The sequence below is a fragment of the Watersipora subatra genome, chromosome 7, assembly GCF_963576615.1.
Source record: "Watersipora subatra chromosome 7, tzWatSuba1.1, whole genome shotgun sequence".
Taxonomy (NCBI): Eukaryota; Metazoa; Bryozoa; class Gymnolaemata; order Cheilostomatida; family Watersiporidae; genus Watersipora; species Watersipora subatra.
This window is the reverse complement of record NC_088714.1, coordinates 65,851,972-65,872,248: the sequence shown is the minus strand read 5'-3', so window position 1 is coordinate 65,872,248 and position 20,277 is coordinate 65,851,972. Positions and strand designations below refer to the sequence as shown.

The following is a 20,277-nucleotide window of genomic DNA, read 5'->3' as shown; positions in this document are numbered from 1 at the left end:
CTTGCTATGTACAGAGACTGTACATAGCAATAGAATGTACAGCCAATAGATGCTCTGTTCATAGCCAATAGATGCTCTCCATCTTAGCTTTTTAACAATAGAATCATGAACCTTACGAGAATTGTATGTTAACAACAAATAGATATCAAGAGGTCGGTAAATTTTAAGAGGGAGCAAAGGAGAAAGCAAACAGCCTGGTACAACAGTAGGCATGCTACAATAGAGAGAATGCCTCTTCAGGTTAGTCTCGGTCAATCAAAGCTCTCTTACATTCTAATGACACCACCCCTTCCACTTGAGTTATATCGTCCCTAACACTATATAGGCTCTCTAGAGCTTTGAAACACATTTTCTCCTTAGAATGCAAACAGAATTGGTTGCATATAATGTTGAATTTACAAGCCTTTAAACCATCTTCTGAATCTTTTGCCTTCTAACGTTTTAAAGGTCACCTCCTGGTAGTTCAGAAACAATGTTTTATTGGCTGCTTCGTCTAATCGCTGTAATTGGTCGCTACCAAGTTTCTTGGCGGCGTAAGTTTTGCTATATAAATGGGAAAGCACAAAAAACAAATATGACAGCTATATTAAAAAAAACATACTGTTACAAATTTCATTCTTCGTCTCTAGCTTCCCTTCCTGCAACTGAGGATCTTCAGTTGGAGATCATCAGATCTGAAAACTGAGATTCTCAGTCTTTCCATTTTGCTAACGTTTAATCTTTTAACTGTTAAGTGAGCTTTCTGATGTGAAAATGTTTAAGGTTCTTTCAGACTAATGCATAATTTGGAAGTCATTGTAACACTGGGAGTTTTATGTCCTGGGGAAGACTGTCATGTGTACTAAGTATATGCGCAATTATCCTTGGACGTGGTAAGGGGATGTGTGGTGCAGTGGTAGGGGATGTGTGGTGCAGTGGTAGGGGTTGTGTGGTGCAGTGGTAGGGGTTGTGTGGTGCAGTGGTAGGGGATGTGTGGTGCAGTGGTAGGGCGCTGGGAGTTACATTGAATACCGTAGTTTAATTCTTGTGCAAAGCGATCTTTTTTCCAATTCTCGAACCGACAAGGCTCTTATTACATTTATAGTGAAGATTTTCTGTTTGGTAGTGTTAGACACTCATATGCTATAGTATTGTTAGATACTAATATGCTATGGCAGTGTTAGATACTCATATGCCATGGTAGTGTTAGACACTCATATGATATGGTAGTGTTAGACACTCATATGCTATGGTAGTGTTAGACACTCATATGCTATGGTAGTGTTAGATACTAATATGCTATGGTAGTGTTAGACACTCATATGCTATGGTAGTGTTAGATACTCATACGCTATGGCAGTGTTAGACACTCATATGCTATGGTAGTGTTAAATACTAATATGCTATGGCAGTGTTAGATACTCATATGCTATGGTAGTGTTAGACACTCATATGATATGGTAGTGTTAGACACTCATATGCTATGGTAGTGTTAGACACTCATATGCCATGGTAGTGTTAGACACTCATATGATATGGTAGTGTTAGACACTCATATGCTATGGTAGTGTTAGACACTCATATGCTATAGTAGTGTTAGATACTAATATGCTATGGTAGTGTTAGATACTCATATGATATGGTAGTGTTAGACACTCATATGCTATGGTAGTGTTAGACACTCATATGCTATAGTAGTGTTAGATACTAATATGCCATGGTAGTGTTAGACACTCATATGCCATGGTAGTGTTAGATACTCATATGATATGGTAGTGTTAGACACTCATATGCTATGGTAGTGTTAGACACTCATATGCTATAGTAGTGTTAGATACTAATATGCCATGGTAGTGTTAGACACTCATATGCCATGGTAGTGTTAGACACTCATATGATATGGTAGTGTTAGACACTCATATGCTATGGTAGTGTTAGACACTCATATGCTATAGTAGTGTTAGATACTAATATGCCATGGTAGTGTTAGACACTCATATGCCATGGTAGTGTTAGACACTCATATGATATGGTAGTGTTAGACACTCATATGCTATGGTAGTGTTAGACACTCATATGCTATAGTAGTGTTAGATACTAATATGCTATGGTAGTGTTAGACACTCATATAATATGGTAGTGTTAGACACTCATATGCTATGGTAGTGTTAGACACTCATATGCTATAGTAGTGTTAGATACTAATATGCTATGGTAGTGTTAGACACTCATATGATATGGTAGTGTTAGATACTCATATGATATGGTAGTGTTAGACACTTATATTCTATGGTAGTGTTAGACACTCATATGTTACGGCAGTGTTAGATACTCATACGCTATGGTAGTGCTAGATACTCATATGCTATGGTAGTGTTAGACACTCATATGTTATGGCAGTGTTAGACACTCATATGATATGGTAGTGTTAGATACTCATATGCCATGGCAGTGCTAGATACTCATATGCTATGGCAGTGTTAGACACTCATATGCTGTGGTAGTGTTAGAGACTCATATGCTATGGTAGTGTTAGATACTCATATGCTATGGCAGTGTTAGACACTCATATGATATGGTAGTGTTAGATAATCATACGCTATGGCAGTGTTAGATACTTATATGCTATGGTAGTGTTAGACACTCATATGCTATGGTAGTGTTAGACACTCATATGTTATGGCAGTGTTAGACAGTCATATGATATGGTAGTGTTAGATACTCATATGCTATGGCAGTGTTAGACACTCATATGATATGGTAGTGTTAGATAATCATACGCTATGGCAGTGTTAGACACTCATATGTTATGGCAGTGTTCGACACTCATATGATATGGTAGTGTTAGACACTCATATGTTATGGCAGTGTTAGACACTCATATGTTATGGCAGTGTTAGACACTCATATGATATGGTAATGTTAGACAATCATACGCTATGGCAGTGTTAGACACTCATATGTTATGGCAGTGTTAGACACTCATATGATATGGTAGTGTTAGACACTCATATGCTATGGCAGTGCTAGATACTCATAGGCTATGGCAGTGTTAGACACTCATATGCTGTGGTAGTGTTAGAGACTCATATGCTATGGTAGTGTTAGATACTCATATGCTATGGCAGTGTTAGACACTCATATGATATGGTAGTGTTAGATAGTCATACGCTATGGCAGTGTTAGATACTCATATGCTATGATAGTGTTAGACACTCATATGCTATGGTAGTGTTAGGTACTCATATGTTATGGCAGTGTTAGACACTCATATGATATGGTAGTGTTAGACACTCATATGATATGGTAGTGTTAGATACTCATATGCTATGGCAGTGTTAGATACTCATATTCTATGGTAGTGTTAGATACTAATATGGTATGTTAGTGTTAGACACTCATATGTTATGGCAGTGTTAGACACTCATATGCTATGGTAGTGTTAGACACTCATATGCTATGGCAGTGCTAGATACTCATAGGCTATGGCAGTGTTAGACACTCATATGCTGTGGTAGTGTTAGAGACTCATATGCTATGGTAGTGTTAGATACTCATATGCTATGGCAGTGTTAGACACTCATATGATATGGTAGTGTTAGATAATCATACGCTATGGCAGTGTTAGATACTTATATGCTATGGTAGTGTTAGACACTCATATGCTATGGTAGTGTTAGACACTCATATGTTATGGCAGTGTTAGACACTCATATGATATGGTAGTGTTAGATACTCATATGCTATGGCAGTGTTAGACACTCATATGATATGGTAGTGTCAGATAATCATACGCTATGGCAGTGTTAGACACTCATATGTTATGGCAGTGTTAGACACTCATATGATATGGTAGTGTTAGACACTCATATGTTATGGCAGTGTTAGACACTCATATGTTATGGCAGTGTTAGACACTCATATGATATGGTAATGTTAGACAATCATACGCTATGGCAGTGTTAGACACTCATATGTTATGGCAGTGTTAGACACTCATATGCTATGGTAGTGTTAGACACTCATATGATATGGTAGTGTTAGATAGTCATACGCTATGGCAGTGTTAGATACTCATATGCTATGATAGTGTTAGACACTCATATGCTATGGTAGTGTTAGGTACTCATATGTTATGGCAGTGTTAGACACTCATATGATATGGTAGTGTTAGACACTCATATGATATGGTAGTGTTAGATACTCATATGCTATGGCAGTGTTAGATACTCATATTCTATGGTAGTGTTAGATACTAATATGGTATGTTAGTGTTAGACACTCATATGTTATGGCAGTGTTAGACACTCATATGCTATGGTAGTGTTAGACACTCATATGATATGGTAGTGTTAGATAGTCATACGCTATGGCAGTGTTAGATACTCATATGCTATGGTAGTGTTAGACACTCATATGCTATGGTAGTGTTAGGTACTCATATGTTATGGCAGTGTTAGACACTCATATGATATGGTAGTGTTAGACACTCATATGATATGGTAGTGTTAGATACTCATATGCTATGGCAGTGTTAGATACTCATATTCTATGGTAGTGTTAGATACTAATATGGTATGTTAGTGTTAGACACTCATATGTTATGGCAGTGTTAGACACTCATATGATATGTTAGTGTTAGACACTCATATGTTATGGCAGTGTTAGATACTCATATGCTATGGCAGTGTTAGACACTCATATGATATGGTAGTGTTAGATAATCATACGCAATGGCAGTGTTAGATACTCATATGCTATGGTAGTGTTAGGCACTCATATTGTATGGTAGTGTTAGACACTCATATGCTATGGCATTGTTAGGAACTACACAAACTCGTTACAAGACTATTGGCTTGCTCATTTACTGTCATCATTTCATGCAAGCTTCACTTGCACAAACACTCAAATGCGTTCACTCGTTACAACTGCTGCAATAGGAAAGAGCTGCTAGAGGTGCATTTACCATTGCATCGATGTGACAAAGTTACACTATTTATTCAGAGGAAACCAGATGTTACCCATGACCAAAAGTGTTTTGTTGCTGCATGGAGCTAATTTGAGTATAGTCTACGATATTACTGAATTTGTATTACTTGCTAATGCGTTGTTGAATGAATTGCAATTGTCTGTAGATATCAGAGCTGCGTTTTATTTGTCAGAGTAATTTTCTGGTTAGAACTATTATGCTTATCAAGTAGGATTCACATTACATGAGTTTTGTTTTATTGTTGTAGCTGGCTATATTATTGTTCCATAGAGTTATTCACTTTCTCGAGTACGGCTTTTAACTATGGTTACTTGTTGTCATCGGAGTTGTCTTCCTTTCATGTCAGCTTACTCCTAGTCAATTTACTTTATTATTAACTAGAATATTGTTAGAGGATGAAATTCTCTCAAAGATTGCGTATTTTATAGAATTACACCTCCATGAGTTTGATATTTATCCATCCATTATTAGTTTTATGTCTCGCTTGAATATATTGCTCATCATTGTGTTTCAAGCAGAGCATGGTAGTCTTTGCAGTATATTCATGATGTGACATAGATTACAATAAGCACAAGTCACACAACTATAACTCATGATTTATTTTCTTCTTTCTCAATGTAAGATTGTACAACATATGAAGCCTGTCTTTAGTTAGCTCTGACGGTTCCCATTAGCCATGATCGGAAGTAACTGATTCTACTGTAGACACTTGGGTAGCCAGCTGTCTGACAACCGGTGCGGCCCCAGGAGGTGGCACCAGCCAGTATCCATCTCGTCACACCATCTCTAGTTTTTTGGCAGGCCAAAGGACCACCGCTGTCACCCTACAGGACAACGCAGTACAGCTGCTTATCTTTGTAAAAATTTGTATTGTTTAAATATACAGTATATAATTTTTGAAATTGAAAATTTTAAAAACTATATGTATTTATGAGTATCTATGTTTATATGAATATTATTATGTCTTCTAAACACCTATTACCAAGAGCTTGGGTGGACTTTTGGCTACTACCTTGGTTTTATTTGGTTCTTTAACTAAGCAAAGAAACTTTTTCAAATATTATTATAAGCCCTGATCTATTGACGCCATTTTCTCAATGATGAGGGTGTTGCCATTGAGACAAGCATTTTTCCAAATGTTGTTAAGAGAGCTTTAAAGCTCTACAATGTAGCATACTTACATTGCAAGCTCCGGTGTCACCAGTACCCACACAGATGTGTCCGCTGTTCACATAAGTTGAACCCCAAACATTTCTGCACTCTGCCTGCTCCCAAACATTGACACTCAACTCGTTGAGCACTTCATCATCGCCAGTGCCTTGGGTGTTACCCCACCCTGCAAACATGTTAAAATAACTCTTAAGATCACCATTCTCTTGCTCATGCGCAATAAATAAACAAATCTGTACTATTTGCAAACTTTCAAGATTCATTCAAGCCCCACTCAGTCAACCCTGATTCCATGTGAGCAATGTATGTCCAGACTCAACTAACTGCAGCCGTGCATACAGTTCATCACGGCAGCGGTGCATACAGACCTGTGATGAAACAGTTGTGGTCTCCGACAAACACCTCATCTTCGTCAGCAAGGCAGATGGCATTCCTGTAGTCATCGAAGCGCATTGGTTGTTGGAGCTTGACTAAGGCGATGTCATTAGGGAAGCCTGCTCCGTTGCCGTCGTATCCCTCATGCTGCAACACGTTTGATGCTTTATTTTCTTCTGTTTTTACTCGAGCTATAAGTGAATTAGTTTTACTAGGGCAGTTTTACTTTCTTCCTAATAAAAAATATTTCTTTAAAAACAAAGTTGACAAGTCAGAGTAAGTTTGTTCAAGTGATTCTTGAAATGTCCTTCTCTTTCCTCTCATACAATCTTGCCTGTCTCCAGACTTTACCTCTACGTCTCAGAATTGTTGAGGTGTCAACTCATCGAACACTTTTGTCACACGTACTACCTTTTAGCATTGCGACTAAGACTATTCACTCACGTACTAAGGAATCTAGCTGTAAATAACTTGAGATTAAAAATAGCTGTAGTATGAAACTCGTGTTTGTAAATGTGTGTTTTTAGAACTTATTTGTCATCCTTCTACTAAAGATTATTAAAAGCAGGATATAACTTCTTTCTCATAGCATTTAGCTTACTTCTAGCAGGATATAATTTGTCTCATAGCATTTAGCTTACTTCCATCAGGATATAACTTCTGCCTCATAGCATTTAGCTTACTTCCAGTAGGATATAACTTCTGCCTCATAGAATTTAGCTTACTTCCTTTAGGATATAACTTCTGCCTCATAGCATTTACATGTAGCTTTTTACATGTAGCTTATTTCCATCAGGATATAACTTGTCTCATATCATTTAGCTTACTTCTAGCAGGATATAACTTGTTTCATAGCATTTAGCTTACTTCCAGCAGGATATAACTTGTCTCATAGCATTTAGCTTACTTCCAGTAGGATATAACTTCTGTCTCATAGCATTTAGCGTTATCCGTTTATTTTCAGCAGCTAAAATTGTTTCACTCGGTTTGTTATTTCAAAGCGTTAGGATATGTATGCCTTCTATCTTAACCCGCCTATTTCAAGTATATGGTTGGACAACTCCTTTTAGTTTTCTATTTAAACAAAGCATTTATGAAGTCTTTGATAATTTTCTCAAACATTTAAAAAGATCTATTGCTTGCATGAATGACATGCTTGTCTCACCATTATGATTTTTTCAACAGCATGGTCCATTTCTCTTCCCGAACTAGTGCCCTTGTCGTGCTCTCCTGATGTTATCTTCAGCGTGCTCGGGGAGTCTCTACAGTAAAATAACAATGGTTTTGGCTACTGCCCTGTAGAATACTTCGCTGACACACGTCTTTAACTCACTGTTATAAACATACCCATCAACACAGTGCGCTGCCGTCGCTATCCATCTCTCACTGATTATGCTGCCCCCGCAAAAGTGGAAGTTTGAGCTGACAGTGCGGAGGGACACCTGCCATGGCCAGCTGTGCCTCGCGGCCTCGTCTCCTCCTACAATTCTTGGCTTTCCACCAATAAGAGCTACCGCTGGTGGAAGAACCCCACAATCTAAAAGGAACAATGTTTTAGTATATAGAATCACCATGAATAAATAAATGCTAAAACAGTCATTGTGCCAAAGTTTCATGGCAAATTCAAAGTGATTGATAACAACTACTTTGAAGACGTTCATCATGTGATTTTTCAAAGCTTACCAGAGTATTCCCTGACTTATCCATGAACAACTATTTTATGACTATTACAATTATACTATTCACAGCTCAATGAAGGAAAGAGAGCTCAGGGCAGAGCTAGGCTGAGATACAAAGATGTAGATGACCGAATTATAAAGTTGAGGGAACTAGACACTAACAGATGGCAAAAGAAAAAGAAGGTGATAAACAGAGTTGCACGGTAGTAAGTGATGAAGTTTAAACCATGAGACAAACAGACAAACATTGTCAGAACAACCAACTGCAAGGCATACACCAGAGTATGATCATCTTGGCTTAGATTGGTTTTGTGATCCGTAATGGCGGTCCTATGAATTAACTGGCAAACAGTTGGAGCAGGTGTGAGGCAGTTGGAGCAGGTGTGGGAATATATTAGAGCAGCTATCTAATAGATATTCATTAGGAATTGCCAAAAGAGTCAGAAATTTAGTGACAAATACACTTGGTCATACCTCCTTGATCAAATGGTGGCTCGCAGCAGACGCCTGAGTTTTCGCAAAAGAGCCCGTCTTTGACTACACCGTTACCACAGGCAGCGACATCGGCCACACAGTTCAATCCCTTGCTCAGGCAGGTCAGTCCTGAAGCAACGCAATCAAGTTTAATGCTAAAATAATGCCTACGAGCGACTTGATATCCACAATTTCATCTAAGTTTGTCAGATTCTTCAACATCATTTCAACTATGAAAAAGAAATTGCTTGGTTGTTGATTAGTTGAACTGGAGTTGTACTCACTTGACCAAGTCAGACTGAAGCCTGTCTGCTGCACGCTGCTATCACTGGTGAAGACAAGTTTCACAGAATTAGATGTTCCATCAATAGTTGGATTTCCTGACCCACAGAGAGTTGCAAGAAGGGCATTGCTGGCACCGTCGTAAACCTATGATTAATGTAAAAAGTCTATACAGTGAACTACCTCAATGTACTGTAATAATTGAATTCTACTTTAGTGAACAGATACATAAGCTGTAATTCTATCTACAAACACCATGTGTTTCCATGTTACACATTTCATAATTGCAGCAAACAATATAAGTATGCTATACTCCATAAAGGTAAAGATTTTGTCAAGTAAATTCTAGTTAGACTTTTCTGTGTACCTTAAGGGAGTCGTATGTGCACCCTGCATTAGACTCTATGTCAAGAGTGCTGAAGCTGAGGCTAATAATGCCACTCGGAATGGACAATGTCCACTCACAGTTAGCACTCGCTGGGTAGCTTGATGGATGATTTGGAGAGCTCACTGTGCCTGTAGCCCCTGAAAAGTCTCCTCCACAGCCAGAGGATGGTGGACTAGTTACAGTGCCATCATTCACTACAAAGAGCTTAGTCTATGAAACAATAAGATGCACATAAAGCTTAGTCTCAGTTCCTAGTTATGATTTAGGCTTTGACATGAATGTTAGCTACGGCATTAAACAAAAACAGATATCGCTATATTATCATGTTAGAATCTCAATCACCGCTGTTGTGAGGATCACAATCGACCCACCTCTCCAGCTGGCAGCAAATCCACTGTCAGTGACAGACGAGTCAGTGGTCATCTGCACAACAACAGTTCTGCCAGAAGCTACAACTGAATTGTAAGCTGTTCCGCAAAAGGTGCCAAGGATAGCACCAGTCGAGCTCCCATCTCTAATCTGCAAAAAGGACAATCCATGTTTGTCACCACTTTCGAGCAGACAACTTCAATATGAGATTTTTATATGCTGATAGAATTTTGTTTGATATAAAAAGAGAACTACTGGTGGTAGATTTTGATTTGGAAGACCTCGCAGTTTTAGAAAGTTGAAGACTCTGACAGCAAGAAAGTTGCCATGTTGAATATGTCTGGTAAGAGAGTTGCCAAACATGTATATGACAGCCGCACGTACCACAAGTTTGTCATAGCTGCAGGTTGAACTGGTTTCAAGACTGAAGTCACTAAAGTCTATCTGGATGATTCCGCTGGGCACACTGATAGTCCACTCACATGAAAGACTGTTAGTGTAGTCACTTGGATAGTTGGGAGAGTTGAAAGTACCAGTCAAGCCAACCAGCACATCTCCACACCCTGCAGAAGACAAATTTAGCCATGAGTAAGCAGAATGTCAAACGCCTATAACTGTCAGCAATGCAAGTTAGAAAAAGTCATCATGTGCTAAAGGTTTTACTCAAACTTCACCACTAGTATTTACTAACTCTCTAATGGTATTTCTTGCAGTTAGCCACTACTTTCTCACTTTCTCTACTAGCACTCACTATTGCAGTAATAATAACGCATATAGGGGGTCACTGTGAAGGCCTGGCAGATAGAGCCATAATGCTGTGAGAGAGCTGGATGAGAATTTTACATGACGTAGAGTGACACTTGTCACTAAAGCTTGCTCTCACGGCTCTTATTAGTAAGTAAAACGATATGGATACTAGCTTGCTCAAATTAGCAATTGGCAATGTGCCTTGATAACGGCAAGTGGCAGGCAACTACCTTACCTGCCATTGTTTATAAGCTATTTTTAATGCCTGCGCAACCCTGGGCTTTCTGCTAGTATATTTATATATATATATATATATATATATATATATATATATATATACCAGCAACAATCAACACAAAGCTGCAGATAAGCACGCTATTGGATAAGGCTAAGATCTTGAGGCGAGTGCTCAAACTCCAAGGTTTCTAGTAGGAGACCTTGGAGTTGAAGTAAACATTACCTCTCACTTGGGCTAACAGGGATGAGAAAACCATTTTTTATATTTATTTTTATATATAAAAAGGGTTTATATATACACAATATATAAAAATATATGTATATACATGTATATACTGTAGTTTTTTACATAATACAAATATGAGAATGGTCCATCAAAGTAATAGAGTTAGGTATACAATAGTACAGCTGGGGGTAGAAGACAACTCTAAAAGCAGACTTACCAAAGGCAGAGGCGGCTAGGCACGACAGTAAGATAGCAAATCTCATACCGACTGCTTGTAGTCTGACAACAAGACTGTGGTACTAGCAGGTTCTCTTGGCCTTTATATAGATTTTCATTGCGCTGTTTTTCTTGACAAGTTCTAGCAGGTGCAAAAAAACCAAATTAGAGGCACTTGTCCTAACCAGCTGTTGGGGTCTCATAGAGAAATTTTAATGTTAGTAGAGATATGAGTTTTATGATGACATGAGTGCCATAACACTTAGCTCAGGTACCACCAGCGGGTGTCAACGGTGCCTAAAATGCTTCCATCACAAAACCACTATTCTAAAGGCTATTCTTAAAGCTACAGAAATGCATCTCTAATCAAGTATGATATGTGAGAAAATCATGTTGCAAATGTCAGCATCTCTGTAATCTAATATAGATATGTACAAATATATATATTAATAGATTTATGTTTATTAATATTTATTCTACATTCAAAAATAATTCTACGGCTAAACATAAGTAAAATTCAGAACTTCAAAAGAACTTTACACTAATAGTAGCGAGTGAAGTAATTGTTTAAATTAAAACTTATTTGGAATTTGAATTTTTCACCACAAATCAACAGAATATGTATCTATCTATATATACATGTAGCTAATGGTGTCAAATAGGTATAGGCAAAAAGAATTTAATTGTATAGAGATCAGTCAGACAGTAGACATAGTAACATAGAGCCATTAGAAATTCGTATAGACAAATGAATAGAAAGTCCACAATTATCTTTGTTTTACTGTTTGTAGGCTTTAGAAATCTGAGCATTCTATAATAGTCACTATCTGGTATAGTCTACCAATTTATCAAAATCTATTTTCCTTTAACGGTAAAGAAACACCGTAGACTTCAGAATTATCAACTTGTGTTGCTTCAGATAGTAGATAAAGCATTACGAGACACTCATCAGACACTTGCTGCTACTTGTCAACCCCTCATATGCAGGTGCCTTATTCCCTGAGAAGCTAGAGGTCAAAATCCAAAACAGTGATGTTGCTATGGGCAATGTCTGCTGTTTTGGAAACTTGTATCTGCATGATTAGTGACTCTTCAATAAAATTGAAAGCGCAAAGGCAGCAAAGAATAGAGCACTGACAGCCGCATACCTGAAGCAACCCTTGATTTGTTAATCGTTTTTTTATGTCAGATAATGTTTCACATAATTATGAAATAAAACAATAAAACTGTCATGTAAAAACTTCATAAATAGAATAAAAATAAATCAGGAACCATAAAGAAATATCATTCACATTTGGAAGTGAAATATGAGAAAAACATCTTGATAAGGTAAAAGTAACTTGGAAGACTGAGGAGCAGAACATAGAAGGTTAAACAAGGAGGGCACAAAGCTAGTAGTGCCTGAAGGTAGTTGCTTCATAATATTGACAAGTAATTTCATCTTTTGATCATTCTAAACTGTAGTCTGAGTTGAATGCTTATTTATATGAACTCTTCGACCTGCCGGCACCCTGTCTTTATTTGTATAAGAAGGATGTCCTAGTAATGCAGCAGAGTTAGAATGAGAGTTTAAATGATTGAAGTAAACTGGGTTGGTCAAACCATCTCGAGAGCTCTCCATGTTTGTATAGCAAGGCTTGTATTTTTCTAGCTTTAACCTGCGCATAGACATCAGATATAAAAGAATCGCATGTCACTGACATAACAAGCAATCAACATGGCCACTGTTAACCAAGAAAGGGCATGAGTCAATTTTAGAAACCAAAATCTTTTTTGTTAAAATATAATAACAGATTTGTTTAATTTTATCTTTTTAAAACATGGAAGCTTCAATTAATGTTTAGTATTCAAATGATTCCTAAACTAAATATTCCTCGGAGCAAGTCCCTATCAAAATGCTAGAGTTGATAGGCAAATGCTACAGGAAGTTGCAAACGCTGCCAATGTAAAAAAATGAAAAGCAGCTGTCAATATTTATCCAGAAAAAAACCTTTCACACATTAAGTATAAAACATAAATTTGCCATTGGTATTTTTATTACAATATTTACAAAGTTCAATACACAATCACGACTCCTCTATAATAATGCTGGATGACTAACTTTTAAAGCACGTCTGTTCAACTAAATAAATAATTCCTGATTTCTTTCTTTTCGTATAATTATAACGAAAAAAAACATTTTTCTTGATCACCAATGTCAATAAAAAGTTATATATACATATATACAATGTATTAAAATATCTGTTGTCATCTTTTTGACCAAATGCTTGCTTCCATAACCCAAACTTTGGAAAACTAGTTTTTATATACTGTCCAGCTTTGAGATATTTTTAAAACTTGGAACAGCGATGAGAATACATCTTTAAGCACTGAATGTTTTGGATACAATCAGAGTTAGATAACTCAAGCCTGCTGCTCATATCATATACTGGGGCAATGTATTGACTCGTAACGAGTCTTTCCTGATTACTAGGTCATGAGGAAGCCCAGCATCTACTTGAAAAGTTCTGTTTCCTTTAAATAGACACCATTAAAATTACAATTCAGCAAAATATTGAAAGTAGCAATTTATGCACACGCGCTACTCATTTAGTTAAAGGTTGACTTGCAACAAAATTCACATTAGAGTTACTTGGTATCAAAAGATTCGCCATGTCTTACTCTGTAGTGTTGAAGGTGCTAAATATGTGGAAATGTGATTACAAGCTCTTAAAAACTCAAAAACTAAAAGCCGCCGTAAATTGGAATCTCTTTATTTCTCTGACGTAGTCATGATCATTTGGTTATTGTCTTGTCACGTGATGTTCTCACATGAATTGAAAGGCCAATAAAAAGCTCAATATAAACTTATCGTAGCACTAGTTTATGACAAACACTTAGGGTTTTACCGAAGACCCCGTATTAAATATAGATGCTTGCTACTTTACAATCTTGTTCGGCTTGAACTAATCGTCAGGTCGTAATCTGATCATGTGACCCAAAACTTCGCAAATAATTTTTGCAGCACTTTTCGATTATCACAGGTGACCAACAGGCTCGTAATGATTATCAAACAATGATATGCACTCCTTCGAGCTAAGGTTAAAAACTTTAATGAATTTTTACGGTAAGTTATAAGGTATCACTGCTAAAAGTGACAGCATTACAATGACGATAAAATAGACACGTAAGAACAATAGACATGGTTTTATTGAATGCGTGAAGTATATTTGTGAAAATATTTTGACGAATAAGGTTGCATGAAAGTGTAAACAGAAACCATCTACCACAACTACATCACATTTGAGCCGTTTTGCAAAGAGAATCCAAACTATGGCGGTCTTGTGTGGCTGCGATTAACTGTTCGTTTTTGAGCTTTTAAGAGCTTGTAATCACATTTCCACGTATTTTGCACCTACAACACAACAGAGTAAGACATGGTGAATCTTTTGATACCAAATAACTGTAATGTGAATTTTGTTGCAAGTCAACCTTTAAGTGATAACCAGGTGAGTGACAACCAGACCTTTTGAGTTTGATTAGGAATATCGTCATGGTGATAAGAACTGCAGAGAGGATGCCTATGATTGTTATAATCCAGTAGTACCAGGGTACGTTACACTCTTGGCTAGCTGCTTCACTTTCATCTGTCAAACATAAGTTCGGTACAATCAATCCAGAGTTACAGACATACTTAGAGAATCCTGGAAAGGGATGCATTTTGTTGTACTTACTATTGGGTGACTGAGTAACATTTTCTTGTCTGATTGATTTTGTGTTCTTCCCGTTTTGAGAATATCTCATATGGTTGTTGACAGACTCGCCATCTGTAAGCAGACCACAGCCTTTGTACTAGTAGAACCATGAGAAATAACAAAAGTTGTACAATGAAATTGAGAATAGAGCGTGCTAAGTTGGGTCTTTACTGACCTTCTGTAGTGATTTCACTATATGTGGCAGTTATTTCTGTTCCTTGCTTCATTGCTGCTGCCGAGTAAGCAGATGATATGCTGACTTTGCTGGCCTCGGCTACAAATAGGACAAAAGCAAAAATCAAGTATGGGGAGACAACTGTGTAAGAAGAACGCTGAGTTTTAGCTCAGAAGCTAAGAAGCTTACTGCTTGAAGTAATTGTAGCAGCCATAGACATCGGTATAGTTGTACTTGAAGTTGTTGATGTAGTACTAGCAGTTACATATTTGTCTATGCTGATATAGAATCCTTGGTGGTCACCAGATGTGTCAGACTTAAAGTTCAGTTGTAAAGAAACGGCGGAAGAAGATAAATCCAGTTTCTTGCTATCACCTCCACGGTTCCCACAGAACCTGTCAGAGATGTGAAATAGATGTAAATATAGTTGAAGTTAGTGCACTTTTAGGAAAAGTTTACGATAAGAGTTGTGCTCTCATAAGCAAAATCCTAGCACAAGTTAGCGTCCATTTAGTTTAGCTCTGAAACTATGTACCCAACTTCAATGCTTTCTTTCACTCTAGTGTAGCTTGTTGCACGACAGCTGACAACTAGTATCACTATTGAGATTGCTCTGCGTCACTGTAAAAGAATCCTACTAACCCAATAGCAACAATTCTGGGTGTTTTAGAGCATTTATTTTTTACCCTGAAACTAATAAAAGATAGGAACAGTCATTGAGTTCAGAGCCAATCAGGCAGCAATAGAGTACTGTAATTGTACTAACCTCCGACCATTTATAGATAGATAGTCTATTGAGCAGGTGTCATCCCTTTCTATGTTAAACACTAAAAACTCTATAAGGAGTCTGTCAACTCCTGCCACATCCACATTCATCTGTAAACGCGAGTGTATGTCATATTTCACATTATTTCACATTTTATAAGTGACAACCTTAATAATGACGGTAGGACAATGCATACCGTGAAACCTATATTTGAATGCCACTTTTATTTGAACGCCACTATGGGAGAAGGGTTGAAAAATAGAGCGCCACTCTTTACATGTACATTTATCAGCTTCCTCGTGCATATTTATTTAACGAGTTGGAGTATGACAAGTTAGAGGAAAGTTAGCAAATTTCTTGCATTCAAAAAGGTTTATGTCGCACCGCCCTAAGGAGAGTGCAAAATATGGGCGACATTCGATTGGACCCATGAAAGGCTGAATCGAAAATTGAAATTTATCTTTCTCAACATTCTGATGAGGTGTTTAAAAAAAACTCCACCCTTTATTTGAATGTCATCTCTAATAAAGCCACTCTAAGAGAAGGGTTGAAAAATAGAGCGACATGGCATTCAAATAAAGGTTTTACGGTGTATTGCTAACAGACTGTTCATAGGATTTGTAGCTTCATGACAACTCATATCTAGTTTACAGCTCAGTCATTGTTCACTATAGCCTAAGGCTTTAAGATGGGTGAGTATCTAACCATATGATGGAGATTAGCCTTTTATTCTTACCTGACAGCTCCCTACTCCAGGGTAATTGCCCGGAAAGCTAGGAGACTTCACCAGTAAAGGAAGAGACAACTTCTGTCTGTCTGCACAGATGTCAACGGCATTCTCATAGCCTGTGAGTCACATTATAGTGCTATCTGACAGGTAACTAGTAGATTTGATACCAGTATATTGTTTTTTTATAAATCTAAACTCAACCCCTCACATGATGTGATACTTTATAGTCAACAATTTCAGAGTACAACCTTAGAGTATGCCGCAGAGGAAGGCTGAGAGATGTCAGCAGGTAAAACTACCTTGGTAGCTGAGATAGAAACCATTATTAGTGCCGAGGTCAGCTAGGGTCAGCAGCTCAATTGTCAGTGGCCTCTCCATCTGGTAAAATTTCCTACGGGCTCCAACCATATTACCACAGCTGGCTGTCTTGTTTATTACTAGCCTGTCTCCGCAGTAACAAGGGTTGTTATTGAGGGAGTCCTGACAGGGCCTCTGCTTCAAGTTATAATACTTAAGGTCCACTGCTACTATGTCAAACCTGTAAAAAGTTACAGGTTTGTTTGCAGTTACAACCTGTTACAATAAAGTTACAACCTGCTTGTTTGCTACAAGCTGATTGTACAAACTCTCTAAAGATATCACAATTATTTAGTAAACTTCCAGACAATAAACGATGTGCTACATTATTCCACAACACCGATAAGAAGCATATCAATGCTACCTCATATGGTTAGAGCTTTTTGCCTCACCATTTTGAAATCAATGTTTTGTCTCTATTATTTATTGACGATAACGCTTCTGGCCTCGTACAGCTTAGCGACGAAATAAAGAAATAACTTTGGAATAAAATGAAAAATGGATATTATTATTATAAATCATTACTGCAATGTTTGGATTTAATTAAACTAGGAAAGTAGACAAACAAAAGAATTCTAAAAGTGATTCAGGCAATGAGTAACAAGTATAGTGGGCCAGTAATAATAATAATAAGCGGCGCCAAACTGTGAGGGGCCAAAATTTGTTCGGGCAAAATAATTTGGAACCCAGTAGCTGAAGCCGAAAAATCAGCGGTAAAAAAACAACCATTGCAAAATCATAATGGTGAGGTAAACAATTGTCGACATGTCAATGTCGCCCACCATTTGACTTTGTTTATGTTAATTTTTGAAATGCCAGTTTTTGAGTAACCTTGTCAATAGCAACTTTTTAAATATCTTTTAATGCATCAGAATGACTGATTTACTCGCAGTCATTCATATAAGGTTGAAAACATGCCTACAGTGTATGAAATTAAAGTCAGTGAACTCTCATAGAAACAAATGTCCAGAAATAGGTTGCAGAGCGGAATCACCAACCAAAACCTTACCAGCCACGCTTTCTGTTATCAGGAGAGGAGAAAGGGAATCACGACGTTACGTCTCGAAGGAGGGCTCGGTGAGTCCCTAGTGGAGGCAGGATTCCTGTAAATCACTAGTGGAGAGAGGAAAAGATGGAAGGAGGAGAGAAAGATTGTCGAGAAGCAGCAGTTGAGGCGTGAGCTGAAAGGCACCTTCACAAAGTCAAGGAAGAGAGTGTAAAGGTGCTGTTGGACAGGAAATAAGGAACCAATAGGAAAGGGAAAAGGAAGTAAGGAACCAATAGGAAAAGTTGCTAAGTGGCAGCATGTTAACAGTGAGGGAAGGTGTCTTGTCACTTCCATAGCTGCTGTAAAATCAGCTCCACCTGCAGTGTCGTCATTACAACTAAATAAATATTTCTCAGACTAGAATCACTGTAGAGAACACTCGTCATAGTGTTTTAGGTTCTACTGAAAGTAGAGAGTCGCCTGAGTTTTTATATAACAATAAAGCATATCATAGATGATGGAGTTGGAGATATGAAAGAAGGATTTGTGAAACGAGAGAATATGGTCTCCTTGATCCACAATTATAAAGACAAAGACCAGAACTTTTTGTAACATTGTTAAGCATATTTACAACTATAGTTATATAAAATTTATAGCCAACATGTTTGTAATTTATTTTATATTACGCTGGATGCAAACAAAAAAATTTTTTTTATAATTGACAGCTGCCTCCACTAAACATAATCTATTATTCTTTTTTGAGACAATGAGTTTAAAATTTATCTTAAAATTATTTTAGGCATTTGAGTCACTCTTTTACCTTCTAATTACAAACACAAATAGTGTTACTCTTATGTGTAACTTTAAGGTTTAGCAGAACGGACAGTAAGTAGCAAAAAGATCAGAATTATATAAACTGAGAAACTAAAGGAGAGTGATATAATATTTTCCATCGACACAGTGCTGACTCAATTGAGCTTCTCTAGTCAGTTTGAACTGTTTCATGTTCTTGCTAACTTGCTGACTTGCTGACTTGCCGATTGCTTTGAATGAATGAGCAAGTTGTAATATTCTATTTGTCACATCATAGCATGAAACTGTGGTGCTACTCTTAATGTGAATTTATTAAATTTTCTGCATAGAATGAAAGAACATGACTACAAATTGGTTATAATAAAAATAACATTTTCTAAAATTGAACTTGAAAGATTGATAGAGAAATGAAAGGAATGCGAATTTGATTAGAATGCTGTGGTTAGTGTCAACAGTTCCAATTCATCACATACCCGCCATCTTGTGTGGCCAAGTCATCACTTACCTGCCATATCTTATGACCAAGTCATCACATACCTGCCATGTTGTATGACCAAGTCATCACATACCAGCCATATCACATGACCAAGTATGACCTTGATCAGCTAACAAGAAAGGCTTTGTTTATTTGAGCAGTCAGCTAGTATCAACCAATCAGATGACAGTTATTCTAATAGCACTCCAATTGACTGATGATTTCTGATGCCTACCTGGGAGATATAGTTATAGTGCAGTTTAACGGTCCAGAGAAACCACTCAGGTATCCAGGACTACTTATGCTGCCTTCGGGCAATGAGAGTTCATTTCCTGTCTGTGAGCAGATGTCCATAGCAGTAATTCGAGATTGTGCTGCAAAGGAAAAGAGCATTGTTTTCTGAAGATCAATCAACCAATCAAAAAGCGGAAAAATAGAACTCAGCCTAATTAACTATTGGTGTTTTTGGGTAGCTTTTGAACAGACGACTCCTGCTAAAATGGACCCCATGAGACTGGATAAGATGGACAAATTTGGGCATAGCAGCTGCAATCAAAGTAAAGTTATGTTCAAACAATTGATAATTGATTTATAATGATTTTTAGTAACAATTTAGAGTTATAAAATGTAAGAAACCCTTGTCTATTGAAGTTGTTCATATAAATGACTCACAATGGTAATTGAGATTATTCCATCTTATCGTTTGTGTGCTATTCGACGTTCACAATGGCGAAATATAATTTTACGATTTATAAATGTTAGAAAACCAAAAATTAAGTTTGAAAGAGTAATTTATATAATATTCAGCAAAAATTAAACTTGCAGACTTGTAATTAAACTTGAACTCTTCACATGAACAGACAACTCCAGTTATGGGAAATTTTCACAAATAGTGTCTCATTACTGGAGTTGTTTAACCTCTATTGTTATTTTAAAAATATTCCGCAGCTTAGAATTTTTTTCGCTTTTGCTCATAGGGTATATATTTTAAAGTATATACAGTTACTGGTTGAGTGCCCGCGTAATAAAAGTTGTGACACAGAAAATTTATTTTTGTTTAACATATTTTACACTAGCTGTGCTACCCGGCGTTGCCCGGGTAGTAAA

General features: G+C 37.2%; 2 protein-coding genes across 4 annotated transcripts in view; both read right to left on the bottom strand.

The window, feature by feature from the left end:
* Positions 1–5,596: 5,596 nt before the first annotated feature.
* Positions 5,597–11,188, bottom strand: LOC137399710 (ovochymase-like). Its single transcript, XM_068085912.1, has 11 exons — positions 11,134–11,188; positions 10,091–10,269; positions 9,709–9,856; positions 9,317–9,531; positions 8,952–9,096; positions 8,668–8,796; positions 7,862–8,051; positions 7,680–7,776; positions 6,508–6,661; positions 6,151–6,305; positions 5,597–5,793 (listed from the first exon to the last, which is right to left on the bottom strand). Exons 1-11 carry the CDS (start codon positions 11,177–11,179, stop codon positions 5,617–5,619), a joined length of 1,635 nt encoding a protein of 544 aa, XP_067942013.1. The 5' UTR covers positions 11,180–11,188; the 3' UTR covers positions 5,597–5,616.
* A 1,117-nt stretch (positions 11,189–12,305) lies between these two features.
* The window catches only part of LOC137399966 (cubilin-like), a 31,442-nt gene continuing 23,470 nt past the window's right edge, over positions 12,306–20,277 (bottom strand). For 2 of the 3 annotated variants that reach the window (XM_068086245.1, XM_068086246.1), the window contains 9 exons: positions 19,406–19,544; positions 16,837–17,075; positions 16,544–16,653; positions 15,808–15,917; positions 15,231–15,436; positions 15,042–15,140; positions 14,846–14,938; positions 14,638–14,758; positions 12,306–12,790 (listed from right to left, as the gene is read on the bottom strand). In XM_068086245.1, the coding sequence (XP_067942346.1) occupies positions 12,586–12,790; positions 14,638–14,758; positions 14,846–14,938; positions 15,042–15,140; positions 15,231–15,436; positions 15,808–15,917; positions 16,544–16,653; positions 16,837–17,075; positions 19,406–19,544 (1,322 nt within the window). In that variant the 3' untranslated portion in view covers positions 12,306–12,585. Of the gene's footprint in view, positions 12,791–13,563; positions 13,647–14,637; positions 14,759–14,845; positions 14,939–15,041; positions 15,141–15,230; positions 15,437–15,807; positions 15,918–16,543; positions 16,654–16,836; positions 17,076–19,405; positions 19,545–20,277 lie in introns of those variants that run through there. The other variant, XM_068086247.1, reaches the window with a different exon arrangement.